A 25,541-nucleotide genomic window follows, 5' to 3' on the forward strand; every position below is an offset into this window, starting at 1 on the left:
CATGCAGTTCCGGACAAATGTTCATAGGACCTTTTTTCCTTGAAATCAGGAATCTGTCCCTGCCGTTTGTCGGTTTTATTATGTTCACCCTGTATAGGTAGTGCTCATTCACTGTGAGATAAATACAAGGAAAGACACATGGGAAGAACGCGCAAGAAAGATCCATGACTAAATCATGCAAATAAAACAAGATACGAAACTTATAACATGCTCTGAACTGAAGAGACTTACAAAAGACAAAAAAATGAAGGACAAGAATAGCTGCCGACTAGTCTCCTAAATGAGAACACAAGAAAATCAAAGAAGATTCATTAAGTGAGGCAAATATGTAGGCTACTAATCTTTCGAGATTTGTAAGTGAAACCTGTGAACTGGCAATTTCTACGTATTTTTAAAAACTATGCCTGTGGTTTCAAAGTTGACAGTAATTTTAATAATGAGTAACCAAAATAGAAATAAATTTTGAGGTACATGATTCTTGGGGGCATACACTTTAATCATGAAATGCTTGTTACTCACACGGGTTTAGTACAGGCTCTCTGTTGATATCGTGTGACCCACAATTAATGAAGATTTATTACAAAACATTGGTCTGCTTTCTCTGTGAGTGGATCACTTTCTACGTATTTAAATTTTGTGCGACTAATCGTTAATTTCAATCGTAAACATTTAATTGTTGCAGGTAATGGGCATGCCAAACTTAGTTTTCGTGACTTTTGGAAGTGATTGTTTTCTTCTTATAATCCTGTACGACAAATTTTTGCTCTTACGGCTTCCTGTGCTTCGGTTTTGCTGATCCGCATCTTACAGTCTAGCAATACATGGCTCAGATGCAACGGTTTGTAATATCGGCGCTTTTTTCCTTCTAATACAAAATTCAATAGATACCGTATAGATATACTTTCATTAATGTGGGTACCAATACAAAATGCTTCAAACCTTTGATTCTGCTGCATAATTGTAACTAAACACACGTATCCCACTGACACTGCTAGGTTCAGAAAGCATCCTACAATGACGTGTTATAAACAGAAATTCACCTAAACTGTATTTTCACCTAAGTAAATCCATATTTACTAAAACTGACGTAAAACAATATATCTACGATAATAACTCTACTAAGCGCCGAGACGTATTTATTTCGTCCTTGAAAAAAAAAAAATCAAGTGCACCACCGCACAAATGCTTAATACCGCCAACAATGTTCGTTCGTTACCTAGATACGTCTCCATTCAAATTCCTGTGACCTTTTCGGAAAGCTCCTAAATTACTCATTAAAATGACCGAGTTGGTGGCCACAGCCGAGCCGCACCATTTACCTGGGTGAGTAAACGATTACTAATTATTCATTTTCCTTTGTGTCGAGGTTTGTGTTACTTTAGATTTTAAGTAATACAGCAAAATGTTTTCTTGCCCAGGATACGACATAAACTTGAAGTAAATCTACGGTAAACTCTTATTTATAACGCTTTTTAAAGTATTTTTCTTTAGCACCAGAACTAAACAGTACGGAATAATAATATGATTCTGGGATTTCGGTACTACTCATGTCTTCATTGTACACCCGAGAAAACTACCAAACGGTAAAAGTGAGCACAACATAGCAGTAAGTTCCCCGCCGGCATAGTGTTTCGTCGTAATGGAGAAGTGTGACAAAAGAGCGTAGTGTCCTACTACTACGAAACACGATATAAATAAAAATACCTATACTATTTCTAATGTCTATAAATCGTGATTTACCGTAATATTTATGATTTATTATAGACTGTAGTTGGCATCATAGTACCTCCGTGACAGTGAGCTGCATTCGGTACCCTTAGTTGGAAAGTAGAAGCACATTTGGTGTGATTTAAGCTGTGATTACACGGAGTGTAAAATTTGACGAATTTAGAAACAGTAAGCATAATTTTCATGTCATTCAGGGTAGTAAACGACGGACGGCACGTGCAAATGGAGCTAGTAGCGTAAACATTGCATTGTGCATTGTCGGGACTCACAAAAACATAGACACCCGTTTGGAATCAGTTCGGACAGTCGATTGGCCACCTCTCATAATTGTCCACCATTCATTACAATAAATTTCCACACTGTTATATAGGAAGGGAAGCGAAGCACACTGTCGAGCATATTACTTTGGCCGTCGGAACGAGGAGATGAAAAAGATTATTTCGGCTTGTTTCGTAAGAACGGACTATCTTGGGAATATTTGGTCTACACAGCTTGTGTTTACAGACGTACTTAACTGCACCGTCATCGACTGTAATTGTTCCATTAAATCTCTGGATGTACTTAACGTGGATGTAAAAGATGAAGTCCAAAAGATCTAGTATTGGAAATTGTTAAAACATACCTAGACGGCGTGTGTCATGAATGGGTCAATAATATGAAGAGCGATGACCTTTCAACATTCTTAACCTGTTTTAATTTGTGTGGTGGACCTCGTATCTCATACAATGTCCGCAAAACATCCAGCTCACCAAGTTATTTATACAGGACGTCAATTATTAAACTTCCAGTTTCAAAACGCTGGTAGATGGCGCTGTAAGCGGCAGAACATGAATGCTAAGAAACGTGCGGCACACGGCTGTTCCTTAGTTAGCGCCTCTGACGCCCAACATGTATGTATTCATGAAGGATCATGTGCCGCATATGAAGCTTTTTACAAGAACGGCGACTGTGCGTCAGTAGCTCTGCAGAAGTTTCGGACACTCAGGAGTATGAAAAAAGGCACTGGTCCGATGTCTACGAAGGGTCTGGAGAAAATGATTACTGAATTCGAAAAGACAAGTTCTTTAGAAGTGCAATGTGGCAGAGGGAGGAGAACAGTCCGACGTCTATCGAAGATGTAGCCACAGCACTGCAAGAAGGGTCGAACGGTGGTGTGCAAACATGACGTGAACTGACCGAACGCTTGACATTCCTGCGAGCACGGTGCAAACAAGCCTATGAAACACCCTTCACTGCTATCCATAAGAAATCACACATGTTCAGGAGTTGCTTCCTGCTGAGCTGTATTTTCTTGCTTCCGTGTTAGTGGACAATGAAAGGCCATGGAACAATCTGCGGACAGACGAAGCCCATTTCCGTCTCCAAGGATTGCAGATGATGGGCAACGGAAAATCCGCTCGCTTGTCATCTGGTACCACCCCATTCCGTAAAGGTGACTGTGTGGTGCGAGTCGACGACATCGTTTATAGTAGGACCGTATTTTTACGGGGAGGTGAGCATTTTTAAGCAAGAGTGAGCTTCTCTGCACATTGCACAGCCAGTGAAGCAGCTGCTTCAGAGCTATTTCAGGAATTCTAGAATTATCAGCCGCCATTTCCCTTCAGCCTGATCATGCAGACCACCTGATCTTAATCTGTGTGACTTCTGGCCGCAGGGATATCTGAAAGATGTGTTCAGTGCTCCATTTACGACCGTAGCTGAATTAAAGGTACACATTATGCAACGAGTTCTGAACGTGACCCGCGAGACACTTTGATCTGTTGTGGATAACTCTATTTCTTGATTTCACCTGGTGACATAGAACGGTGGACAGAGTATAGAACATGTCTTGTACTAGTTTTAACAACAGCAAAACATTTTGCTTTTTTCGGTTCTTGGCCACAGATACAATTAATAACCAATGTCATTTTGGTTTTTATGCAATTTTTGGCCAAGGGGCAATTAAAAACTGACGTCATTTTGCTTCCTATGTGGTTTGTGGCCTCAGAACAATTAAAAACTGCCCTTTTACCACCCGCTGTGGTAAGATATTGCCGAGATGAATGGGCTTACGTACGTTACAGTGCCACAACCGTAGACAGCTAATCTTGTGCAGCCGAGCACAATGAACATTACTAATGGTGTAATGTGCAACTCAAACCATTGCCATCGTATTGCGATTCATCTGTCATATGTAGCTGCCTCCCTGACCCATTTATGTTAAGATGGTTACATCGCCGTCTTTTGGTAAAATTTTCGTTCAATTCTTTCTTTTACTGTTTTCCTTTTTTTTTTTCCTTTTCATGACATCTGCCCCTACGCCAATAATACGCTGTTCCACTTTTACATCATTCTGAGCAGTGGTACACTTTTACAGGGTTTTGGAACTGGAATTTTAATTATGGACACCCATTACATCCACATCCAAACTACGACAGACAGTGTGAGGTGTTGTTAGAGTGATCTCTCCATAGTGCCAGTATTAGGGTTTCTTCTATTTCCAGTCGCTTGATGCGTTTTACGAGAGAAGCATTTACTAATTTGAATACTGAATAATTACAGCCTATAGCCGGCCGAAGTGGCCGAGCAGTTAAAGGCGCTGCAGTCTGGAACCGCAAGACCGATACGGTCGCAGGTACGAATCCTGCCTCGGGCATGGATGTTTGTGATGTCCTTAGGTTAGTTAGGTTTAACTAATTCTAAGTTGTAGGGGACTAATGACCTCAGAAGTTGAGTCCCATAGTGCTCAGAGCCATTTGAACCATTTGAAGCAATTACAGCCTATAAGGGCTAATATGAACACAGTTCTCACATTCCATCCTCTTGTGAGACTCTTGTTTTCTGCACAACTACGTCCACTTGACAGTGCTTGGTTGTAGCCAAGTCTTGTTATCTTTCTGCTATTTTTTCCACTTACACTTCCCTCTACTGCCAGTTTAGCTACTCCTTGATACCTAAAAATGTTTCCAGATTTATTTGTGTCTCAAAAGTCTTTCATCATAAGTTATCAGGTCTACCAATATTTTCATCAGCGTTTTTCAGAGGCACCACGTTCGCCTATCATACGGACTCTTCGTGTACAAGTCATCTCTTAACAGAGGGGGCTATGCAAGTAATACCGTTTTGCGTCTGTTCTTGGTTATATCAGCTGGGCTCATGACTGAAAAAGAGTTACAGACAACACTGATCGGAAAACACAGGCTGTAGACGGTTAATCGTTCTTTAAGCGTAAACAGCGGACACAGTGCAGCCAGAAATGAGAAGAACGGAAATACACTCTGCACAATGGATATAAAGTCACAACGTATGACGGGAATACTCAAGAGGCCTTGAAGAATCACATGAACGCTGCTTCTCCTAGTCGAAGAGAAGTACCTGTGCCTAGATTCTAGCCCATACAGCCTGCAAATACGTGCCTCCTTGGACCTAATGGCTGAGCCACGTGTCACAGTAGGTACTGGATAGCGGAAGCCTTGAAACATTTCCATCAAGGTTATCAACAGAAGACTTCAGATTGTTAACTACTGATTGACTTGAAACGGCTCTTTGTACGCTAGGGTTGTAAACTAGTCTTTCATGCCGGCAGAGTTAGGATTAACTTAAAGCTCTCTGACAAAGCGTACAAAAATGATCATTTCTTTTCATTTTACACTCATCCTAATAAATTAAGGATAATTGCAGAATGTGGTGCCACACAGCGTGGCACTACACAAAACTGGCCCTAATAGCATAAGCACATAGGGAACACACACGACACAGATCTGCAAGTCCACGGTATTGGTGATAAGTTGAGAAAACCGTCCCGAAACACATGTGCTACAAAACGCCACTGTTTCCTGCGCATATACCCCGACATCAATATGGGATATGATCACCATGCACATGTACACAGGCCGCACAACGGGTTGGCATACTCTGGATCAAGTGGTCGAGCAGCTGCTGGGGTATAGCCTCCCATTCTTGCACCAGAGCCTGTCGGTGCTCCTGAAATGTCGTAGGGGTTTGAAGACGTCCCGCGATACGTCAACCGAGAGCATCCCAGACGTGCTCGATGGGGTTTAGGTCTGGAGAACAGGCAGGCCACTCCATTCGCCTGATATCTTCTGCTTCAAGGTACTCCTCCACGATGGCAGCTCGGTGTGGCCGTACGCTATCATTCATCAGGAGGAAGGTGGGACCCACTTCACCCCTGAAAAGGCGAACATACTGGTTCCAAATGACGTCCCGATACAAATGACCTGTTACAGTTCCTCCGTCACAGACATGCAGGTATGTACGTGCACCAATCATAATCTCACCCCACACCATCAAACCACGACCTCCATACAGGTCCCTTTCAAGGACATTAAGGGGTTGGTATCTGGTTCACGCCAGATGAAAACCCGGTGAGAATCGCTGTTCATATTATATCTGGACTCGTCTGTGAACATGACCTGGGACCACTGTTCCAATGACCATATACTGTGTTCCTGACACCAGGCTTTACGGGCTCTCCTGTGACCAGGGGTCAGTGGAATGCGCTTTGCAGGTCTCCCAGCGAATAAACCATGTCTGTTCAGTCGTCTGTAGACTGTGTGTCTGGAGACAACTCTTCCAGTGGCTGCATTAAGGTCCAGAGCAAGGCTGGCTGCAGTACTCCGTGGCCGTCTGCGGGCACTGATGGTGAGATATCGGTCGTCTTGTGGTGCTGTACACTGTGTACGTCCCGTACTATCGCGGTTGGACACGTTTCCTGTCTGCTGGAATCGTTGCCATAATCTTGAGATCTCACTTTGCGGCACACGGAGGGCCCGTGCTACGACCTGCTGTGTTTGACCAGCATCCAGTCACCCTAGTATTCTACCCCTCATAACGTCATCAATATGCGTTCTTGGAGGCATTTTCAACACAGTCACCATTGGCACGTCTGAAAACGTCTGCGCACTTACTCGCTGCACCGTACTCTGACATGCACCAACACACCTCTGCGTATGCGGACTGCTGCCACCGCCACCGTGCGACGACCGCAGGTCAAATGCACTGCATGGTCATACCCCTAGGTGATTTAAACTCGCAAAGCGCCCAGAGCATTGTTTCACCATGTATCAGCATTATTCTTACTTTATGAGCATGAGCGTATATTATTAACGGACATGGAGGACTGTCCGTGAATGTAACTTCCCGGTTAGCAACTTTATAATAAGCTCTTCCAGTGAATGAAATACAGGAAAATTTTATGGTTTTGGTATCTGTTGGTAACAAGTGTGTTGTTACCTTTCCACTTTCTTCCTTTGTCATGGGATTAAAGAGGTGATAAATTTTATTGTGAATGATGAGTAGCAAGTACTAGTGGCTATTTGTTTGTTTAAGGCAATTTCATCACCAAGATCATGCTGTGCCATTGGTATACTCACTGCCCTATTGATCATCTATATGCTTCTGTTTTGTGAGTAGCTAGAAGGAAGGAACTGCTGTGAACAGTTTGTTTCTGTAGCTATTTTCTTTCTGCGTGTGGTGAAGGCGTGTCTGTTGTTTTTTATGCAAACAGTTAAGTATAAGAAATTTAATCTGCGGTGTACCTCACGTTGGATAGTGAATTTTGTGTTGGGGTGGAACTGATGAATAGTTTACACAGCTATCCTACTTCAGTGTTGTTGCACTGGACAATTGTGATTAACCCATCAACATATCCGTAACAGTTAATTATTTTACTAACTATTGCTGACTAGACAAAGAACCTGGTTACCTAAATTATCAATACTGATGTCAACTAACAAGCCAGAGAGACCTGATCCCGTGACGAGTCCACCTGGCTGTTCGTAAAATTAGTGGTTGAACTGAAAGTAATTATTGTTCAATACAAGTTCAAGGAACTCCATGAGAACTTCTGTTGTTGCAATTAGCTTATTTAAATTTTCTTAATGATGTCTAATGTTGGTTTGATTGCGACACTAGTGCACAAATTTAGAATTCACTGTGTACCTGCAAGTCCTTGACCGCCTGAGTGAATTCTCTATTGTCCTTGATAGATGTGTTGCTTTCAGTGGTGCTTGTCTACTTTAGAATGTTGAACAGATTCTTCTTTAGCTGTAATGCTGGGCTTTTTCTAGAGTTAGCTACAGCCTTGACGGGGCACCATCGTTGAGGACATGGGTTGGGCTTGTGGTTTCAGCATTGTTATATTTTTAGTTTTTTGAATTTTGAAACACACTATGGGATCTCTCCTGATTTATTTGGTGGTGTTTTTGACAAAGATCTTCACTGTTGTTCGTACAGTTATCTACCTTCTTTATGACAGTGTCATTTTCTTTAACAAATTTGATAGTTATGTCTATATTTTCTTTCAGATTTTGGCTAATATTGCTGATATTTTTTTTCTCTCTTTAACTGTGACATCCTACAGTTTTAATTCCGAATCGGCCTTATGAGTCAATATTATGTCTATATTTTCTTTCAGTTTTTGACTAATATTGCTGATATTTTTTTCTCTCTTTAACTGTGACATCCTACAGTTTTAATTCCGAAGTGGCCTTATGAGTCAATATTATCCTTTCTGAGAAGTATTTTATTCTGAATTTTGCCGCTTTTGTAACCACACTTACAGTATCATCCATTGCTTGTTGCTGTAACTTGTGCTTAATGTTTTGATTGAGACCATTCTGCTACAGACAGATTTAGTCCTTCTCAGAGTGGATACCTGTTGTGTTTATGATTCGAGGCTGGCATTTCTGCATATGATCGTGAAATGTTGACGGATATCGTCGTGTTTCAAGCTTCAGCAGATTTCTGGAAAGTATTTCTTCTACTTTTCCGTTGTTTCTGCCGCTTTATCATAAATAATGTTATTATATTTTCATGTTCGTTCCTGTGTGTAACCATACCAAAATGCAGTTGTAATGTGTATATTACTCTATTAATATATTTCTTTTTTATATAAAGGGAGTGCATTTCGTATAGAATCCATAGTTTTTCGGCACGTGCAATCATGTTTGTAGCATTTCTGCCGTTAAGTTTCATAACAATCCGTGCATAGGTGAGTATTAGTCCGTTTCTAAATCGTGGTCTGTTGAATGTTGTATCGCTGTCGCTAATTGAGCCGACTAATTCTTGAACGCATACATACCTCTTTCTGACTGACAAGACACCTTTACGTCATTAATAAACATTAGGCTTTGGGCTGTTCGTGACTGTAACCTCTAGGCTAGGCATTATTAATTAATTATATTCCGTCATATAACCAATTAAGCGAGTTCCACCCCAATATCATATTCACCTACGTATTGTTCTATTTCCTCTTTAATTTCGTCAGTTGTTTAAATGGAAATAGTAGTAAATGCAATAGTGCATTACATCTGTGTAACGTAGGTGAAATATGCGCCATTTAAGTTACGTAGTGCTTTCAAGTTCATGTTAAATAGTTTCAGAATGTAAGTGCAAATATGGAATATTTTCACCGGTGCAGAAGAGGAATGTTATGCGGTCCATTGAAGGTAATACGTCATGAGACTTTATTTCTCTCACTTCTCTAGTTTTCTCTCATTAATCCTGCGTGTGGTATACTTTATCTCGTTAAATCTACTAACTGTGTCGTTCTGTTACTGATAGGCGCAAAATCGGAAAGAGACGTAACACCCGTTATGTTCTTACAGTCCTTGAATACGGAGTTGCATCTCTGAAATTATAAAAATTATATAAAATTATAAAATAAATAAATTTAGACTGATGACGGTATATTATTAGTTGATAATCGCTGACCTTTTCATTTTACCTTAAGGTCTGACATGATACTCAGCTCACGGCTCAGAATCACTGGCTAAAGAACGTATAGTTCACCTATCTGAAAGTAAGTGGCATGGCCACAGTTTCGCCTATATAAGGATGCATCCTAAGTAGAATTCTATCCGGGCTGTGGGGGAAAGGGGGGTGGAAAGGGGGGAGGGTATTAAGTAGCTGAAAATATAAGCTGTTATCAGATGATGAATATCGAGTCCTAAGCAGCTAAACAGTCTAACACTCTCTGACGAATTTCAGACCTCCTAATGCGTGTAAATACAGTTGAAGAATAACGGTAAGTCTTCCAAGAAAACAAGATACTGTTTCGTTAAGAAAAGACACAGCGGAGGACGTTGAGGGTCCATTGGATTAAACACTTCACATCAACGACACCTGTTACTGCAGTAAACCATAAATCTATAGAGATAGCATCCAATCTCAGACTTAAGATTCTTCCACTCGAGAGATCACAGTACTCAATGCATCATCTATTCCGTGCACGAAACCTGGAGCTACTTCGAATTTAAATGTCACTGTGCAAATGCTGCTTTTCTTAGTGCGGTTAGGGAGATGGTTCAAAATGGCTCAAATGGTTCTTAGTACTATGGGACTTACCTGCTGTGGTCATCAGTCCCCTAGACTTAGAACTACTTAAACCTAACTAACCGAAGGACATCACACACATCCATGCCCGAGGCAGGATTCGAACCTGCGACCGTAGCGGTCGCTCGGCTCCAGACTGTAACGCCTAGAACCGCACGGCCACGGTTAGGGAGATGACCTCCGTGCGATCACTTTGATGTATAACAAATAATGTTGTTCGTATGAGTCATCAGTTACCAATTTCAAAGAGCCTAGACCACTGCCAACATTTGTCCAGTATTTCTATAATTATAAGACAACAGAAAAATTGGCTATTGTATGAATACGTGGTCTTGCACCTATGTGACTGAATAAAAAAATCTTCTCGAGCGCCCAATCGAGTTATGTGGGTCAGTCGTTAGCTCACTGGACTCACGTTCGGGAGGACGGAAGTTCATATCCCCGTCTCACCATAAAAATTTAGATTTTACATGATTTCCCCAAATCACGTCAGGCAAGTGCCGCGAGGGTTCCTCCTATTTCTACTTCCCTCCATCCATCGTGACCCCATCTGGGTCAAGTTGTTGGAAATACAAAAGATGCCACCCGAGTACTCCTCCGTCACTGTGGAGTGATAACTGACAGCAGTGAGGTTGGTTGGTTGGTTGTTTGGAGAAGGAGACCAGGCAGCGTGGTCATCGGTCTCATTGGATTAGGGAAGGAAGTCGGCCGTGCCCTTTCAGAGGAACCATCCCGGCATTTGCCTGGAATGATTTAGGGAAATCACGGAAAACCTAAATCAGGATGGCCGGACGCGGGATTGAACCGTCGTCCTCCCGAATGCGAGTCCAGTACAGCAGTGAGGTTACAGGCCAAGTCCGTATACGGTCGTGATACAGCTGAGGTGTACCCACTAGTCAGTAGATATACAACGTCGAGTCACATTAATGGGACAACTTATCAGAAGCCTGAATAACCACCTACTGCGGGGCGGAGCACTGCGAGACGTGCAAGAAGAATTCAGTGACGTTCTGCAAGGTACCGACATGCATGTGGAGCATGCCAAGTCCAGTGCTATCGCCAGCTGCGCTAGGTTTCGCGGTCATGGATCCATGACGCAAACATCTGGAGCGACGGGGTCCCACACATCCTCCATTGGATTTAAATCCGGGAGTCTGGTGGCGAGTGGAGTACGGTAAACCCAACCTGGTGCTCCTGGACCCACGCACATACACTGCCAGCTGTGTGACGCCTTGCAGGATAGGCTTATATAGCCTCCACTGCCGGTGCTGCCACCTGCAGTCTATGAGTGGTTACAGCAAGCTGACGTCGAATATAGGCCGTGGTCATGATAATGTGACTTGACTGTGTTTGTGCAATACAGTCTTTGGCTTCTAATATGACGCGCCCGCTTTTGCCTGAAGATGATCAGATTGCACATTGTGCTGTGCTACAAAAATCCGTATTTGTTAGTGACTTGACTAGCGCTTTTGACTTCTGTAGATATTTTAATTGCGCTATAGTAAAAGTCATTAGCTTTCATGATGATAGGGGTCTCGCTGAGTGCAGTTTTATGTCCCTTTTTTTTCCAAAGAATGCCGTTGGTACATCTCAGTGGCATCCATGACGACATCAAGTTCATGACGGATGTTTGAAACGACGGTACCTTTCCATTCCTTGCCGCCCTTATCTATCGAAACTCACTGGGTCCATCTGCGTTCCTTTCCCAGACTATGAATTCATTCGTTAAATACAATCACGAAAAAAAATCGCAACGCCAGAAAACAACATAGGGACAAATTCCGGGAGTACATTCATCTAGATAACATGTACACGTGATTAACACTGGGAGGTAACAGGTTAAGATCAACGCTAGATAAGTCATTGCCAATGTGAAATGTTGGTACATTGGTAACTTGTGTAACCTCCAGAATCTTGAATGCAAGAATGCAAACACTGTTTGTACAGGAGCCGGATGTTAGTCTGTGGGATGCAGTTTCATGCATGTAGCACTTCGGTGGTGTATTCGGGGACAGTTAGTGCTGTTCGTGGATGATGCTGGAGTTGTCGTCCGATGATGTCCCTTATGTGGTCGTTTGGAGACAGGTCTGGCGATCGAGCTGTCGACACTGTGTAGACCATTTTGGGTCACAACAGCTGTGTATCTACGTGAGCGTTAGCCGGCTGGGTCACACCTGGTAGAATGCTGTTTATGATGATGATGATGATGTTTCGTTTGTGGGGCGCTCAGCTGCGAGGTCATCAGCGCCCGTACAAAGTCCCAAACTTTGCTCAGTCCAATCTTGCCACGAGAGAATCCCCGACCGCGCCGGGAATCGAACCCGGGAGACCGTGCTCGGAAAGCGAGAACGCGACCGCGAGACCACGAGCTGCGGACAGCTGTTCATGAATGGGAGCACAACAGATCCAGAGTGGGGTCCAGTTTTACCGTCAGGGTGCATTGGATAACCACGAGAGTGCTCACGTTGTCATACGAAATCGCATCCTAGAACGTAACTCCAGATATTGGTCCAGTGTGACTAGCACAGAGACAGCTTGGTTGCAAGTCCTCACCTGGCCTCCTGGCTCTCACTGGCACCGAGACAGAACCAGATTACATCATAAAACACAACAGAGCTCTATCCTGCCCTTCAATTAGCTCTCGCTTGACAGCAATGAAGTTGCAAATGGGGGTGATTTGGGATCAGTGGAATGCACGGTAGAAGGCGTCTGGCTCGGAGCTGTCCTTAAAGTGACCGATTTACAACATTTCGTTGTGTCACTGTGGTGCCAACTACTCTCCAGACTGCTGCTACAGATGCAGTACGATGTTTTAGAGCCATACGCCAAACACGATGGTCTTTCCCGTCGGTAGCGCCACGTGGCCACCCGGAACCCGACCTCATTGCGACCTAACGTTATCCTGACAACCGCTGTCAGCAAACATGTGCAGTAGCTACATTACTGCCAAGTTTTTCTGCAGTATCGGAGAAGGAACGTCCAGTTTCTCGTAGTCCCGTTACACGACCTCATTCGTAGTCAGTAAGGTGTTAATAACGGTGTGTTTTGTCGCCTTAAAGGCAATCTTGACTAACATCAACTCCCCACGTCCAATCTCAAAGGTAACTAACTCTCAGTACCATTACAGCGTGTATTTAAATCATACCTGATTTGTATCCTACCAGCGGCGATACTAGCTCCACTCTTATCCGACTGGCGCGAAATCTGAATAGACATCATCTTTCAGATGTAGAAACACGCATACCAACTGCAACTGTCTTTACGTTGCACAACACCTTCCTGGTGCTGAGACTTTTTCCGTGAGCTTATATCATCCTCTCCCTCACTCATAATCAACCCTACCATATCCTGAATGAAACCTCCAACACATCCTTTCTTTGCCGTGATATCATACCACTGCACCTATGCTACTTACATGTGGTCCCTTCAAACCACCCCTATAATGAAGAGAATGCACATCAATCACCATCATAGTTTCTAAATATCATTTATTTCACCTTCTTAAATTTCTTATATTAAAATTATGAACCATGCAGTTCAGTGGCTAAGAAGCGGTATTTTGTCCACAGGCAGCCTGATGTCGCTTGAAGTAAGGTAAATAGATTAGGAATGAAAACACAAAAAACACAAACACAGCGACCCACCATCTATGAATGCATGCACACACACACACACACACACACACACACACACACACACACACACACACCAACAAAGGTACTTGCAAACAGAATGTCATCAGCATGTTATGCCCTTAGAATCCTATCATCAGTGTGTAACATGCAGTGTTTTTTAGTTACAGACTATTCATATGTACATTAAGTTCTTAGCTATGGCATTCTTTTTTGGGGAACAAATGCACAAAATATGGAAACAATTTTCAAACTCCAAAAAAGTGGCATAAGAATCATAACCAAAAATGGTAGTCGAGCTAATTGTAGAGATCTGTTCATAACACTGGAGATTTTAACTGCTCCGTGTGAATACATTTACCAATCACTTGTACACATCAAAAATAACATTGATAATTACTGCACAAACAGTTCTGTACATAACCATGGAACAAGAGCTAGACTCAACTTACATTTACCAAGAAAAAATAAACATAAAACTCGACACAGCATTTCCTACCAAGGTATAAAACTGTACAATTAATTATCAAAATAGATAAAACAAACTGCATAAATACATTAAAAAGACAGCTAAAAGTACCTGCTATGCCATATATTTTATACAGTGAAGGATTACTTAGATAAAACAGAGTAGGGGTTTGGTAAAAAAAAGTTATACAAATAAATAACAATAAAGAATATAAAACATCCAACATTCCATATAATACCTTCACAATATGTTTTTTCCTTCTTTTTTCCTTTTCTGGAGAAACTTACCCCCAAACTATGCACCCCTTCCTCTTCCTCTTTTTGAGCTCAACATGTCACTCATTATAGAGGGATGTTGGCTCAGTTTTTCGGGATAGCAAATGGGAAGTTGTGGTACAGAAAACGGCGCAGAGATCGCCAGTGTGTGTGTGTAATGAGTCAAGTGTTATGAAACAATGTGTGTATAGTGTGTGCAGTGGCTGATAGTGAGATATGAGTCAACAGTGTGGCATTACATTATTAATAGTTATTTGTAAAAAAAGTAATGCATACATTATAAATTGGTCTATACATGTAAATACTTTGACATGTCCTATATCCTTGTAAAAAGAGGTCTACGTATGAATAAAGCTACTACTACTACTATGCGCCCACACACGCGACTGTCAATTACCACATGACAATGGCCGAGAAACACTCTGCTCCGTGCTCGTGAATGTACAACCACTGGACCCGATTTACAAGTCCTATAATGTTCCGTGTATTACTGAGTAGCACTTAAACCTCCGACTACTCTTTTCGTGTTTAAAATACGAACGAATATGTACGAAACTGAGATACGATACTTACTTACACTGCGGTATTACTCATGGTAGGTCAGATACCTCTGCAGAACGGAGGTCGAACTCACAAAAATCATTTTACATTTTTTACAAACGTGCAATAGAGTCACGACTGTAATAAAAGTAACATAGTGACAACTGTCAACGTAAAAACGTTTTTTCAGCTCAGAGCTGTTTCGGAGCGTAGCTTTTATTTTAACAGTTACTGATTATGTTAACAAAATATTGATGCTATCGCTTAGGACAACATACGCAGTGATTGAGAAGTAATATAAATGTTTTCATCAAGACTCAATAAGCATGCATACCAAAACTTCGCAATGAACACCAAAGCGTGCGCGAACAAGAGACGCCTCATGGAATCCTTCTTCCTCCGCAGACCACCGTTTAGGTAGTAATGCCCGTTCTAAGCTCACATTCGTACTTGTTACCATATTTCCCTATGTCTTCCAGAATCTCTCCTTCGTTGTGACTTATAAAGGCTTACCTATTTTGGCAGTTATCTTCATTTATTCTGTTCATATGTTTGCTCGTTTTCTTCGTAATTGTTCACTCTTCCTCCAAAAGTGAACATTAAATTTTGTTCGAATGCCTCCGGTACGTATTCATTTATGCTCTTTGTATCATACTCATTTCTGTCTTTGTACGTGCCCAAGTATCACACTAATATATTAATTCTAGCATTGTTATTCAGTCTTCAGTTTGCAGTACCTCATATGTTTCAAAACAGTGAGTTCTAGTTTCTCTATCACTATTTTTATTGTATCTTATATCTGCTCCTAGAAAGGAGAAGTGAGAATATAGCTCTACGGGTTTTCTTTTGGTTTTGAACGCATTGGGTATTTTGCCCAAAATGCCATTACTCTAGTCTTGGGTATGGGACAGTGCAGCGACCGCAGTTTAATGTACTTAGGAACACTTAATGTTTCCTAGTCTGTATTTTAATCTAGTGACTGTTTCTAGAATCACAAGAAAGAACGTATATAAACAATTTCCGCTGTTTTCTACAGTTTTTATTGTTGTAGTATATGAGGTTGTTTTTTGTGGAGCGTTTGTAAACATTACAGGTTTCACATATTTAGGTGCTGTATAATATATTAAATATATTTGGAGGATACTGTTAATTATTCATTTACAGAGATTTAGGGTGAGTAAAATTCTGTATTTTTTGAAAACTAGTAAAGTAACATGAGGACATTTAAGCTATACTTGGTCAGTCATGCACCACCCTCTATTTTGAAATTTATGGTCTCCTACATTTGGTACTTGCAAATTGAGTTCCTTGGATGTCTCACCAACTGTCCCCACCTTTGAAATAGAAATATGAGTTGGCTGGCAGTAGCTTCTATTTCAAAAAGCTTGCAGTTTTTAACTGCTACTGGATAATATTTAATCTCAGATTGATTTCCTTCACTGATTATTGGCATACAGAAGGTAAATGATGTAACATAGACAACTAAATACAGTACTGACAAGATTTTTCTCAATTGTGAGCCTTTTAAACGTAAACAAAATGCTAATTCCTAGGTACAAGTCCATGTTGTACCTTGAAACAGTTTTTCACACGCGGAAAAAACTTGCTTCTCCTGACAACTTACTCTAATTTTGGAGAAAGACGGCAGTATCGCAGGCCGAAGTGGCCGAGCGGTTCTAGGCGCTTCAGTCTGGAACCACTCGACCGCTACGGTTGCAGGTCCGAATTACGAATTCTGCTACGGGCATGGATGTGTGTGACGTCCTTAGGTTAGTTAGGTTTAAGTAGTTCTAAGTTCTAGGGCACTGATGACCTCAGCAGTTAAGTCCCACAGTGCTCAGAGCCATTTGAACCATTTTTTTGAACGGCAATATCTATAAAGAAAGCTATAATTTAAAAATGGAATAGGAAAAATTCTATTACAATGAACACTTTCCTCTGCCGACATTTTGTGTTATATTCTTTGGTAATTTAATCAGCTCAGTATACATATCTTTAAAGATCATCCTCTCTTTCCTGTATGAACGTAGGATTATCCACAAGCAACTAAGCAACTACTGCTTACCATGATTTATATTTATCCCAGACCTCTGTTTTCCATCCTTTAACGATATGGTAAACGTATATGTTAAATAATGTGGACGAAATATGACAAACGTCTCGTCATTTCCACAGTCTCTTCTCCCTTTTGCTCATACTAATTCTGTCTCCATCCAACTCTCTTTTCCTCTTATTTCCCCTGTCTCTCACTGATCATCAATATCTCCTCTGTATCTTGTCTGCCACTTCTGTTGTCTTACCCACGCTCTAAGTCTTTTTCTGCCGATTCCTCTTTCCCTCCATCACTTTCTCCTCTCCCTTGCTTTCCCTCTGGCGCTGTCTCGTTTCACTTTCACCGTCCCTGTCTGTTTGCTACTCTCTTTCAGAAAATGAATATTACAGCCTGCCCAAACATTTGTTAGGAAGGGGGAATGAGGATTGTGGGAACTGGTTCCCAGCATTTTGGCAGAGTCTTGCAAACAGGAACATATCTGCCTTTTTTGTGCTCCGAAAAGAGCATTTTCCCACTGATTCCCTTGTTTTTCCTGTTGCTGCAGTGTGTGCTACCTATATAAAACAAATTCTACAGACCAGTGATGTTTTCACAGTTTATTTATATACTTCGAAACATTTGTATATTGTTACAGATATAAACGACAAATAATACTCATAATATACGGTTAACACAAAATTGTTTGTTTACAATTTTTCTGTATACTTTGCTTATCGATCGCAGTTCGTCGAAAATACCTGGCCTATGATTTGTGTCTAAAAAGAGTTAACAGTTATTTGAAATATTTTTTTGAATTTTCAGTCTTTCCAGTTTTACATAAGTTTGGCAGCCATATTAAGTCCTTTTCAAGCGTGTTAAGACCGTTTTCACCCCACTTTTTGTCATTGCAGTTCCACTATGTAGTGCACATTATACAGGGACAGCGCGTCATGAGGTACTATTGGTGAAAATATGCTGACTGAAAACGTAGTTTGGCGGTCTCGTAACCCTTGCGATGAACCTAGTACCTTTACCACCTGTTCAGTATGTCAGTTAAAACTGCATTTACACCTCACACCGGATAATATGTGCATATTTTATGTGCATAAGTACGGTAACTTTGAACCTCTGCATCTCGGTAATGAATAATGAATCGAGAAAAGTTTCAAGATTCTCCTAGAACATGAGCTTAAGAATATATGGTAATAGCTTCGACGATTTGTCATGAGTAGAAATTATGGAAATGGCCGTCCCCACAACTGGTACTTTTGGAATGCAAACACAATGTTTTTTTTAGGTGTATCTCGATAACGGATACAGATTGTTTGAAAATATGGCTTTTCTAAATGAATGACTAAAGAATGTACGGTCAAACTTTGAACTGTTTGCTATTGTTAGTTCCCTAAACAATGCTGCCCACTGTGCAAAGCTGGCTAAGAATTGGTTTTTGCGCTTCTATTTTTTTGCATAAGTACGGTACATTTGAACTTGTGGATTTCGGTAAAGGATAAATCGTAGAAAGTTTCGGATTTCACCGTGAATGTAATCGTACGAATATATTGTAAATATTTCGACGGTTTTCCCTGAATAGAAATTATAGATGTGATCCTCCCCATAACCGGTACTTTTCGTGCCCAAAAATCATGTTTTATCGGGGTTTTCTCAGGAACCGCCCATAAACAAATGGTGCTTTCATAAACCGCCTAAGGCCAACCATAGACCATACCCATTTTCTTAGTTTGCTTGGGCGTAGGAAGTGTGAAATGTTTAAATTCTGACCCTGTACTGTAAGATAGCTACAATATGAATGTTTTTCCGATAGGTACACAAGTGGTTGCTAGGCCACGGGCTGTCCAAAACACTTGACCTATCTCTGTGAACAACAGAACGCGAGATATGACCACCTGCAAAATTGCATTTTAGTTCGTCGTTTTGTGGAACACAATGGCTACGTCCACTGTCGTACACGGGCAGATAAATGGAGTTAAGCAGGCTAATCGTGCTGTTGTTTTGCGCAATTTTTTCTTACATCTTTTTTAAATGAAGATATTAACCCATTCGTATGTCACGCAGATGGTGTGCTGCACTTCTTCCAGTGGTCGTTTATTAAGTGTAAGAACCGTGGTTAAGAAAACATTCCCCTATATTTTAGCAGTTCATAGTCTAGGTCACAAGCTCTTCTATTTTTCGTGTCTTTTGATGTTGTTCTTAATTCTGATGGTGTTATTGGGACTGCTGTACTTAAATCTCTATAAATGTTATCGTCTACATCTTTGATCTCCAAACACTAGAAACTTCCCTAGTTTATTTTTATCCACATTTTATCATCAGATCATTGGGTGTAGAAACTCCATTATAAATGAAAGTGGTGACTAAAACGTGGATCCGGTGCGCAGGTACACTGGTCACACGCCGGGCCTCAAGTACGTTCTGGGCCGCACGAAGGGACACGCGACTCACCTGCTTCTCGTGGGGAAGGCGCTCACCGTACTGGCGCCCATCAAGGGACCGCCCTATCAGGTCAGTACAGCGTCCATGCCACCCCCAGTCTGATGTACTTTTAGTTCCATAGATCCATATTGTGGAGATACTTAGGCCCGCAGAAAACGTTTTAAAACAACAATACATAATACATACACTTGGGCTGAGACGTTACGACTGTTGTCTATCGGAAGATGCAGTACCTCTTGGTGCCGTTGCAAGCACGCGACTCCTCAAGCAAAGTACGATGGGGGTTAAATAAGTACACCTACACATTTTTCTCTCTTTCATTTTCAGCTGGAAAAGATGCTGAATTTGTTGGGGGACACCGTTGAATATTCCCGCTTCAGCCCCTAAAGTTCAATGAAGTTCTGATAGGTGGAGGCGCTATACGTAGCTATCACAAAGGGACCTGTAACGGAGGTGCGTTCCAAGCACAGAACAGCCACTGGATTTCTTTTAGCGGAAACCAGAGCAGCGCGGATATTCATACGCACCTGCAGAATGTCTACGAAGACCTAGCAGTGAACAAAAGCACGGCGAGTCGTTGAGCAATGCGTATACCATCATCACAACAAGGTCGCGCGAACCTCTCCGATCTCGTGCGGGCCGCCCTGCCGCACGCAGCCGTCAATACTGCAGTTTTGGAACGTGCGGACACTCTCATTCAAGGTGATCGACGGATCATAACCAAACGCTTCGCTGCGTTGCCCTACTCAGAGGCGCATGCTCGCTCGGTTCCTCACCCCTTAACCAAAGATCATAAGGAGCAACGGAGTACCATCTGCGTGGAGTTGCTTGCGCGTTATGAGGCTTTGTCAAGCATTGTCACACGCGATGAAACATCACTTCGAACCGAAAAACAAACCGGCAATCCATGGAGTGGTGTCACACCAGCTCAACTATGAAGAAAACTTTCAACACCGCACCCTCAGTCGGTGATGCCATGGCGACGGCCTTCCGGGTCTCTGAAGGGATTATTCTGTTTGATATAGTCCCTCAAGGTGCAACGACCATCCGAGAAGTGTACTGTGCCACCCTCAGGAAACTGAAGAAACGACTTCAGCGTGTTCGTCGCCACAAAAATACAAACGAACTTCTCCTTCCGCATGATAACGCAAGGCCTCACGCAAATCTCCGCAACCTAAAGAAACTCACAAAACGTCATTGGACTGTTCATTCTCATCCACCATACAGCGCAGATCTCGCACTTTCCGACTTTCATCTATTTGGGCCTGTGAAGAATGCACTCCGTGAGAATCAGTACGTGGATGATGGGGAGGTTACTTGATGGAGCAAGACGTTGTCTCTGACGTCGACCAGTAGGGCGGTACCATGTGGACACACAGGCCGTCCCAGTAAGGTGACATAAGGTCGTCGCACTGATCGGAGATCATGTTGAATAATAGTGTTTTGTAGCCGAAGAGTGGAGAATGATATGGTGTATTGGAATCATGAATGAAAGCAACCTGCTTTCAGGAAAAAAAAGTATGTTGCTTTACTTATTCAAGTCCTCTCGAACTTAAGGGGAGCAGAGACGAACGGGTACTCATTCCAGTGACGATGTGTAACGCAAATGGGGAAATCCACAGACATAAGCAGCTTTGAGATAAGGTAAACTGATATGGCCTGGAGTCAGGAAACGTGCACCTTGGAGACGTCGAAGCTGGTCGGCAAATTGTCTCCCCCCGTCGTTATCATCTACATCTGCATTTGCATGGATACTCTGCAAATCACATTTAAGTGCCTGGCTATTCCAACCTCGTATAGCGCTCCGAAAGATCGAACTCCTATATCTTTCCGTACGAGCTCTGATTTCCCTTATTTTATCGTGGTGATCGTTGCTCCCTATGTAAGTCCATGTCAAGAAATTATTTTCGCGTTCGGAGGAGAAAGTTGGTGATTGGAATTTCGTGAGAGGGTTCCGTCGCAACAAAAAACGCCTTTCTATTAATGACGTCCAGCCCAAATACTGTATCATTTCTGTGACACTCTATCCCATGTTACGTGATAATACAAAACGTGTTACCCTTCTTTGAACTTTCCTGATGTACTCCGCCAGTCCTATCTGGTAAGGATCCCACAAATCGCAGAAGTATTCTAAAAGAGGACGGACAAGCGTAGTATAGACAGTCTCCATAGTAGGTCTGTTACATTTTCTAAGTGTCCTGCCAATAAAACGCAGTCTTTGGTTAGCCTTCCCCGCAACATTTTCTACGTGTTCCTTCCAGTTTAAGTTGTTCGTAATTGTAATACCTAGGTATTTGGTTGATTTTACAGCTTTTGAATTAGACTGGAGTATCGTATAACCGAAGTTTAACGAATTCCTTTCAACACTCATGTGGATGACCTGACACTTTTTGTTATTTAGGGTCAACTGCCACTTTTCGCACCATTCAGATATCTTTTCTCAATCGTTTTGAAATTTGTTTTGACCTTCTGATGACTTTATTAGTCGATAAACGACAGCGTCACCTGCAAACAACCGAAGACGGCTGCTCGGATTGTCTTCCAAATCGTTTATATAGATAAGGAACAGCAAAGCGCCTATAACGCTACCCTGGGGAACGCCAGGAATCACTTGTATTTTACTCAATGACTTTCCGTCAATTACTACGAACTTAGATCTTTCTGGCAGGAAATCACAAATCCAGTCACATAACTGAGACGATATTCCATAAGCACGCAATTTAACTACAAGCCGCTGTGTGGTACTGTGCCTAAAGACTTCCGGAAATCCAGAAATACGGAATCGATCTGAAATCCCTTGTCAATAGCACTCAGCACTTCATGCGAGTAAAGAACTAGTTGTGTTTCACAGGAACGATGTTTTCTAAACCCATGTTGACTGTGTGTCAATAGACAGTTTTCTTCGAGGTAATTCATAATGTTTAAACAAAATACATGTTCCAAAATCCTGCTGCATATCGAGTTAACGATGTGGGCCTGTAATTTAGTGGGTTACCTGTAATTTAATGGATTACCTTATGGAAAGCCGTAGAAGCGTGGTAAAACCACGAGTGGGCGACAAGGTGTAGCACGTCAGCGGCTCATCAGAGAAAGTGGATCTCGGGGGCGTTCCCACTCTTTAAAGCAGGACAGGCGACAAGCTGTGGCGGATCTGACGACAGAGGACACTGCTGGAGCAGGCTGCAGTGTTTCAGAGCTCATCGTTCAGCACACATCGATAAAGAAGGGGTTTTGCAGCCGACTACTCCCACGTGTTTCGATGTTGATCCAACTGCACCGTCAGCAACGATTGCAGTCGGCACTGACTCACAGAGAATGGACTGTAGATCAATGGATCCGTTTCACCTGGCCAGCTGATTCGCTGTTTTTTTCGTACACTAGTACGATGGTTGGCTGAGCACACGCAGTCGTCCTGGCAGACGTCTAGTCCTAGCGTGTACCATGCTACAGACACAGCCTGGAGGCGGCAGTATTATAGAATGGAGAACATTCACCTAGGAATTCACGGAAAGCGTGTTGTAATCGAAAGCACTACGGCACATGAGTGTAACATAAACCTCATTTGGACAGCCTGCATCTCTTCACGCACGATATGTTTCCCCGACTGTGATGCCATCTTCCATCAGAATATCTGTCCATGTCACAAAACCAAAATCATGCTGCAGTGGCTTGAAGAGATGATAGTGAACTGTCGTTGATGTGTTGGCCATCAAATTCGCCTGATCTCAACCCGACGCAACCTGAACATTGCGTACACATCAGGAGCCACATAGCTCCGGAAACCTATCAAGAACTAGTCAGAACAATGCCACGCAGAGTCTTTACCGTATTCCGCTCCAAAGGTAAAAGAGTCGGTCACAATATCTTGGCTTATCAGTGTACTTACAGACAAAAAATATGTTAATATTCCTCCCATAGTACTAAGTGAAATGGTCCTCACTGATGTGGAATAAGTCAAAGAACCTAAGAGGTATGACCACTACAGTGGTGTAAAAAAGGCAGTTCCTTGACAGTTTCTTTTGGTCGGAACGAAGACGAGAGAGAAGTAATACCTGGGGTATTATTGAGCATCTACATAAGTATATTACAAAAAGGTTTTGCCACAAAATAATAAAAAAGGCAACATTGCTGCACCTCTGCCGAGGCGTGTGGCGGTCAGCTGCATGCACTATAACCGGCGCCAGTTTGAGTTTAGAAAAAAGAAAAACATCAATATAAACTATAAGGGGCATTCAAATGAAACCCGGTCATTAGCGTACAGTAACGGTAACGATTTTATTACCTCCAAAATGCAGTCATGCTCAGTACACATAGTCAAAAACAGTCGCAAAAACTATTGGCCCATTTATCCCATTACGACACTAGCCGGGCTCTTCTATCCTAGAAGAAGCTAGCAAGGTGCTGTCGGATCCAAGCCTGGATCCAGTCGCACACTTCGTCGTCCGTTGCGAATCGATGGTCATGAATAACTGGTTTTAGAGGTCCAAAAACATGAAATTCACAATGTGAAACGTCGGGACTGTACGGTGGCTGTTCCAGCGTTTATCATCGAAACTGCTGAAAAATCGTCTTCACCGCATTGGCTGTTTGTGTTCGGGCATTATCATGCAGGTGGATAACGCCATTGGACAACATGTCTCGGCGTTTCGACTTGATGGCTTGTCTAAAGTTCTGTAAAGGGGCTTGATAACGCTGGCGATTGATGGTGTTTCCCCGTTCCAGGAACTGGAAAAGCAGTGAGCACTTGTGGTCAAAAATGGACGTGATGAAATTACCATAACTGGTGTTCACGGCCTTTGATTTCTTTGGAGGTCGTGAAGCCGCATGTTTCCACTGCTTGCTCTGACGCTTACTTTCCGGTTCAAAATGGTAACATCATGTTTCGTCACCTGTGACAATACGCGACAAAAAGTCGTACTCCTCCTCACGATAGCGTTGCAGATGACTCAGAGACAGCGCCACTCGAGTATAGCGCTGTTCGGCGGTCATTTGGTGGTGAGACCACTACGCACAGATTTTCCGAAAGTTCAAGTGCTGATGCATTGTGGTTCGGCGGTGCCCACGCTAATACCCAGTAACCGATGGATCTTGTCCAAGGTGATTCTGCTGTTGTCAAAGACTAAAAGCATTCACTTCCGCAACCATTTCCGGTGTGATGGCACGGTGAGCCTGTCCAGGACGAGCATCGTCTTCCAGTGACTCGCGCCCCTCAAGGAATCGTCTGTGCCATTCCACAACACTTGAGCGACTCAGGCTGTACTCACCGTGCACAGCCTTCATCCGGCGATACATTTCATGGCGTCCAACTCCCTCTGCCGCCAAAAAATCTAATCACTCCTCGTTGCTCCTGCTTATTCTCGTGCATGTTCGGTAGTGGACGAGAACTTGTGTGACCACCTTCTCTTCGGCGTCAAGCCACACTGGCGCTATGCAACCTCAAACGATGCGCACGCGCCAGTCTCTCTGCCAATAGATGACGCCACCACACCCGCAGTTACGTGGCGCCACCTTACGTGTAAGGCAAAGGTAGAATCACTGACCAGGTTTCATTTGAATGAATCTCGTACACAAGCGTAGCTACTGAACCACGTATGGAATTTAGTGCAACTGGCGACTGTTTGAATAAAATCGTACGATTTTCACCGAAATTTGCTAATAAATATTGGTGGCTGACTTTGAAGTACTGTTTTAAAGTTGAGGTTAAACTTTGAAACATAAAGATTAATGAAACTTCCTGGCAGATTAAAACTGTGTGCCCGACGGAGACTCCAACTCGGGACCTTTGCCTTCCGCGGGCAAGTGCTCTACCATCTGAGCTACCGAAGCACGACTCACGCCCGGTACTCACAGCTTTACTTCTGTGCTTCGGTAGCTCAGATGGTAGAGCACTTGCCCGCGAAAGGCAAAGGTCCCGAGTTCGAGTCTCGGTCGGGCACACAGTTTTAATCTGACAGGAAGTTTCATATCAGCGCACACTCCGCTGCAGAGTGAAAATCTCATTCTGATAAAGATTAATAATTGTTGGAGTTACGCTGCGTGCCGTTTAGAAAAACCACATACCGGGAAAAACGCATTTGAAG

General features: G+C 42.6%; 1 protein-coding gene across 1 annotated transcript in view; it reads left to right on the plus strand.

Moving 5' to 3' along the window:
* The first annotated feature begins 1,279 nt into the window (after window positions 1-1,279).
* The window catches only part of LOC124616554 (UPF0605 protein CG18335), a 46,596-nt gene continuing 22,334 nt past the window's right edge, over window positions 1,280-25,541 (plus strand). The window contains exons 1-2 of the mRNA XM_047144872.1: window positions 1,280-1,323; window positions 19,407-19,530. Coding sequence (XP_047000828.1) covers window positions 1,280-1,323; window positions 19,407-19,530 — 168 coding nt within the window. The remainder of the gene's footprint in view (window positions 1,324-19,406; window positions 19,531-25,541) is intronic.

The sequence above is a fragment of the Schistocerca americana genome, chromosome 5, assembly GCF_021461395.2.
Source record: "Schistocerca americana isolate TAMUIC-IGC-003095 chromosome 5, iqSchAmer2.1, whole genome shotgun sequence".
Taxonomy (NCBI): domain Eukaryota; kingdom Metazoa; phylum Arthropoda; class Insecta; order Orthoptera; family Acrididae; genus Schistocerca; species Schistocerca americana.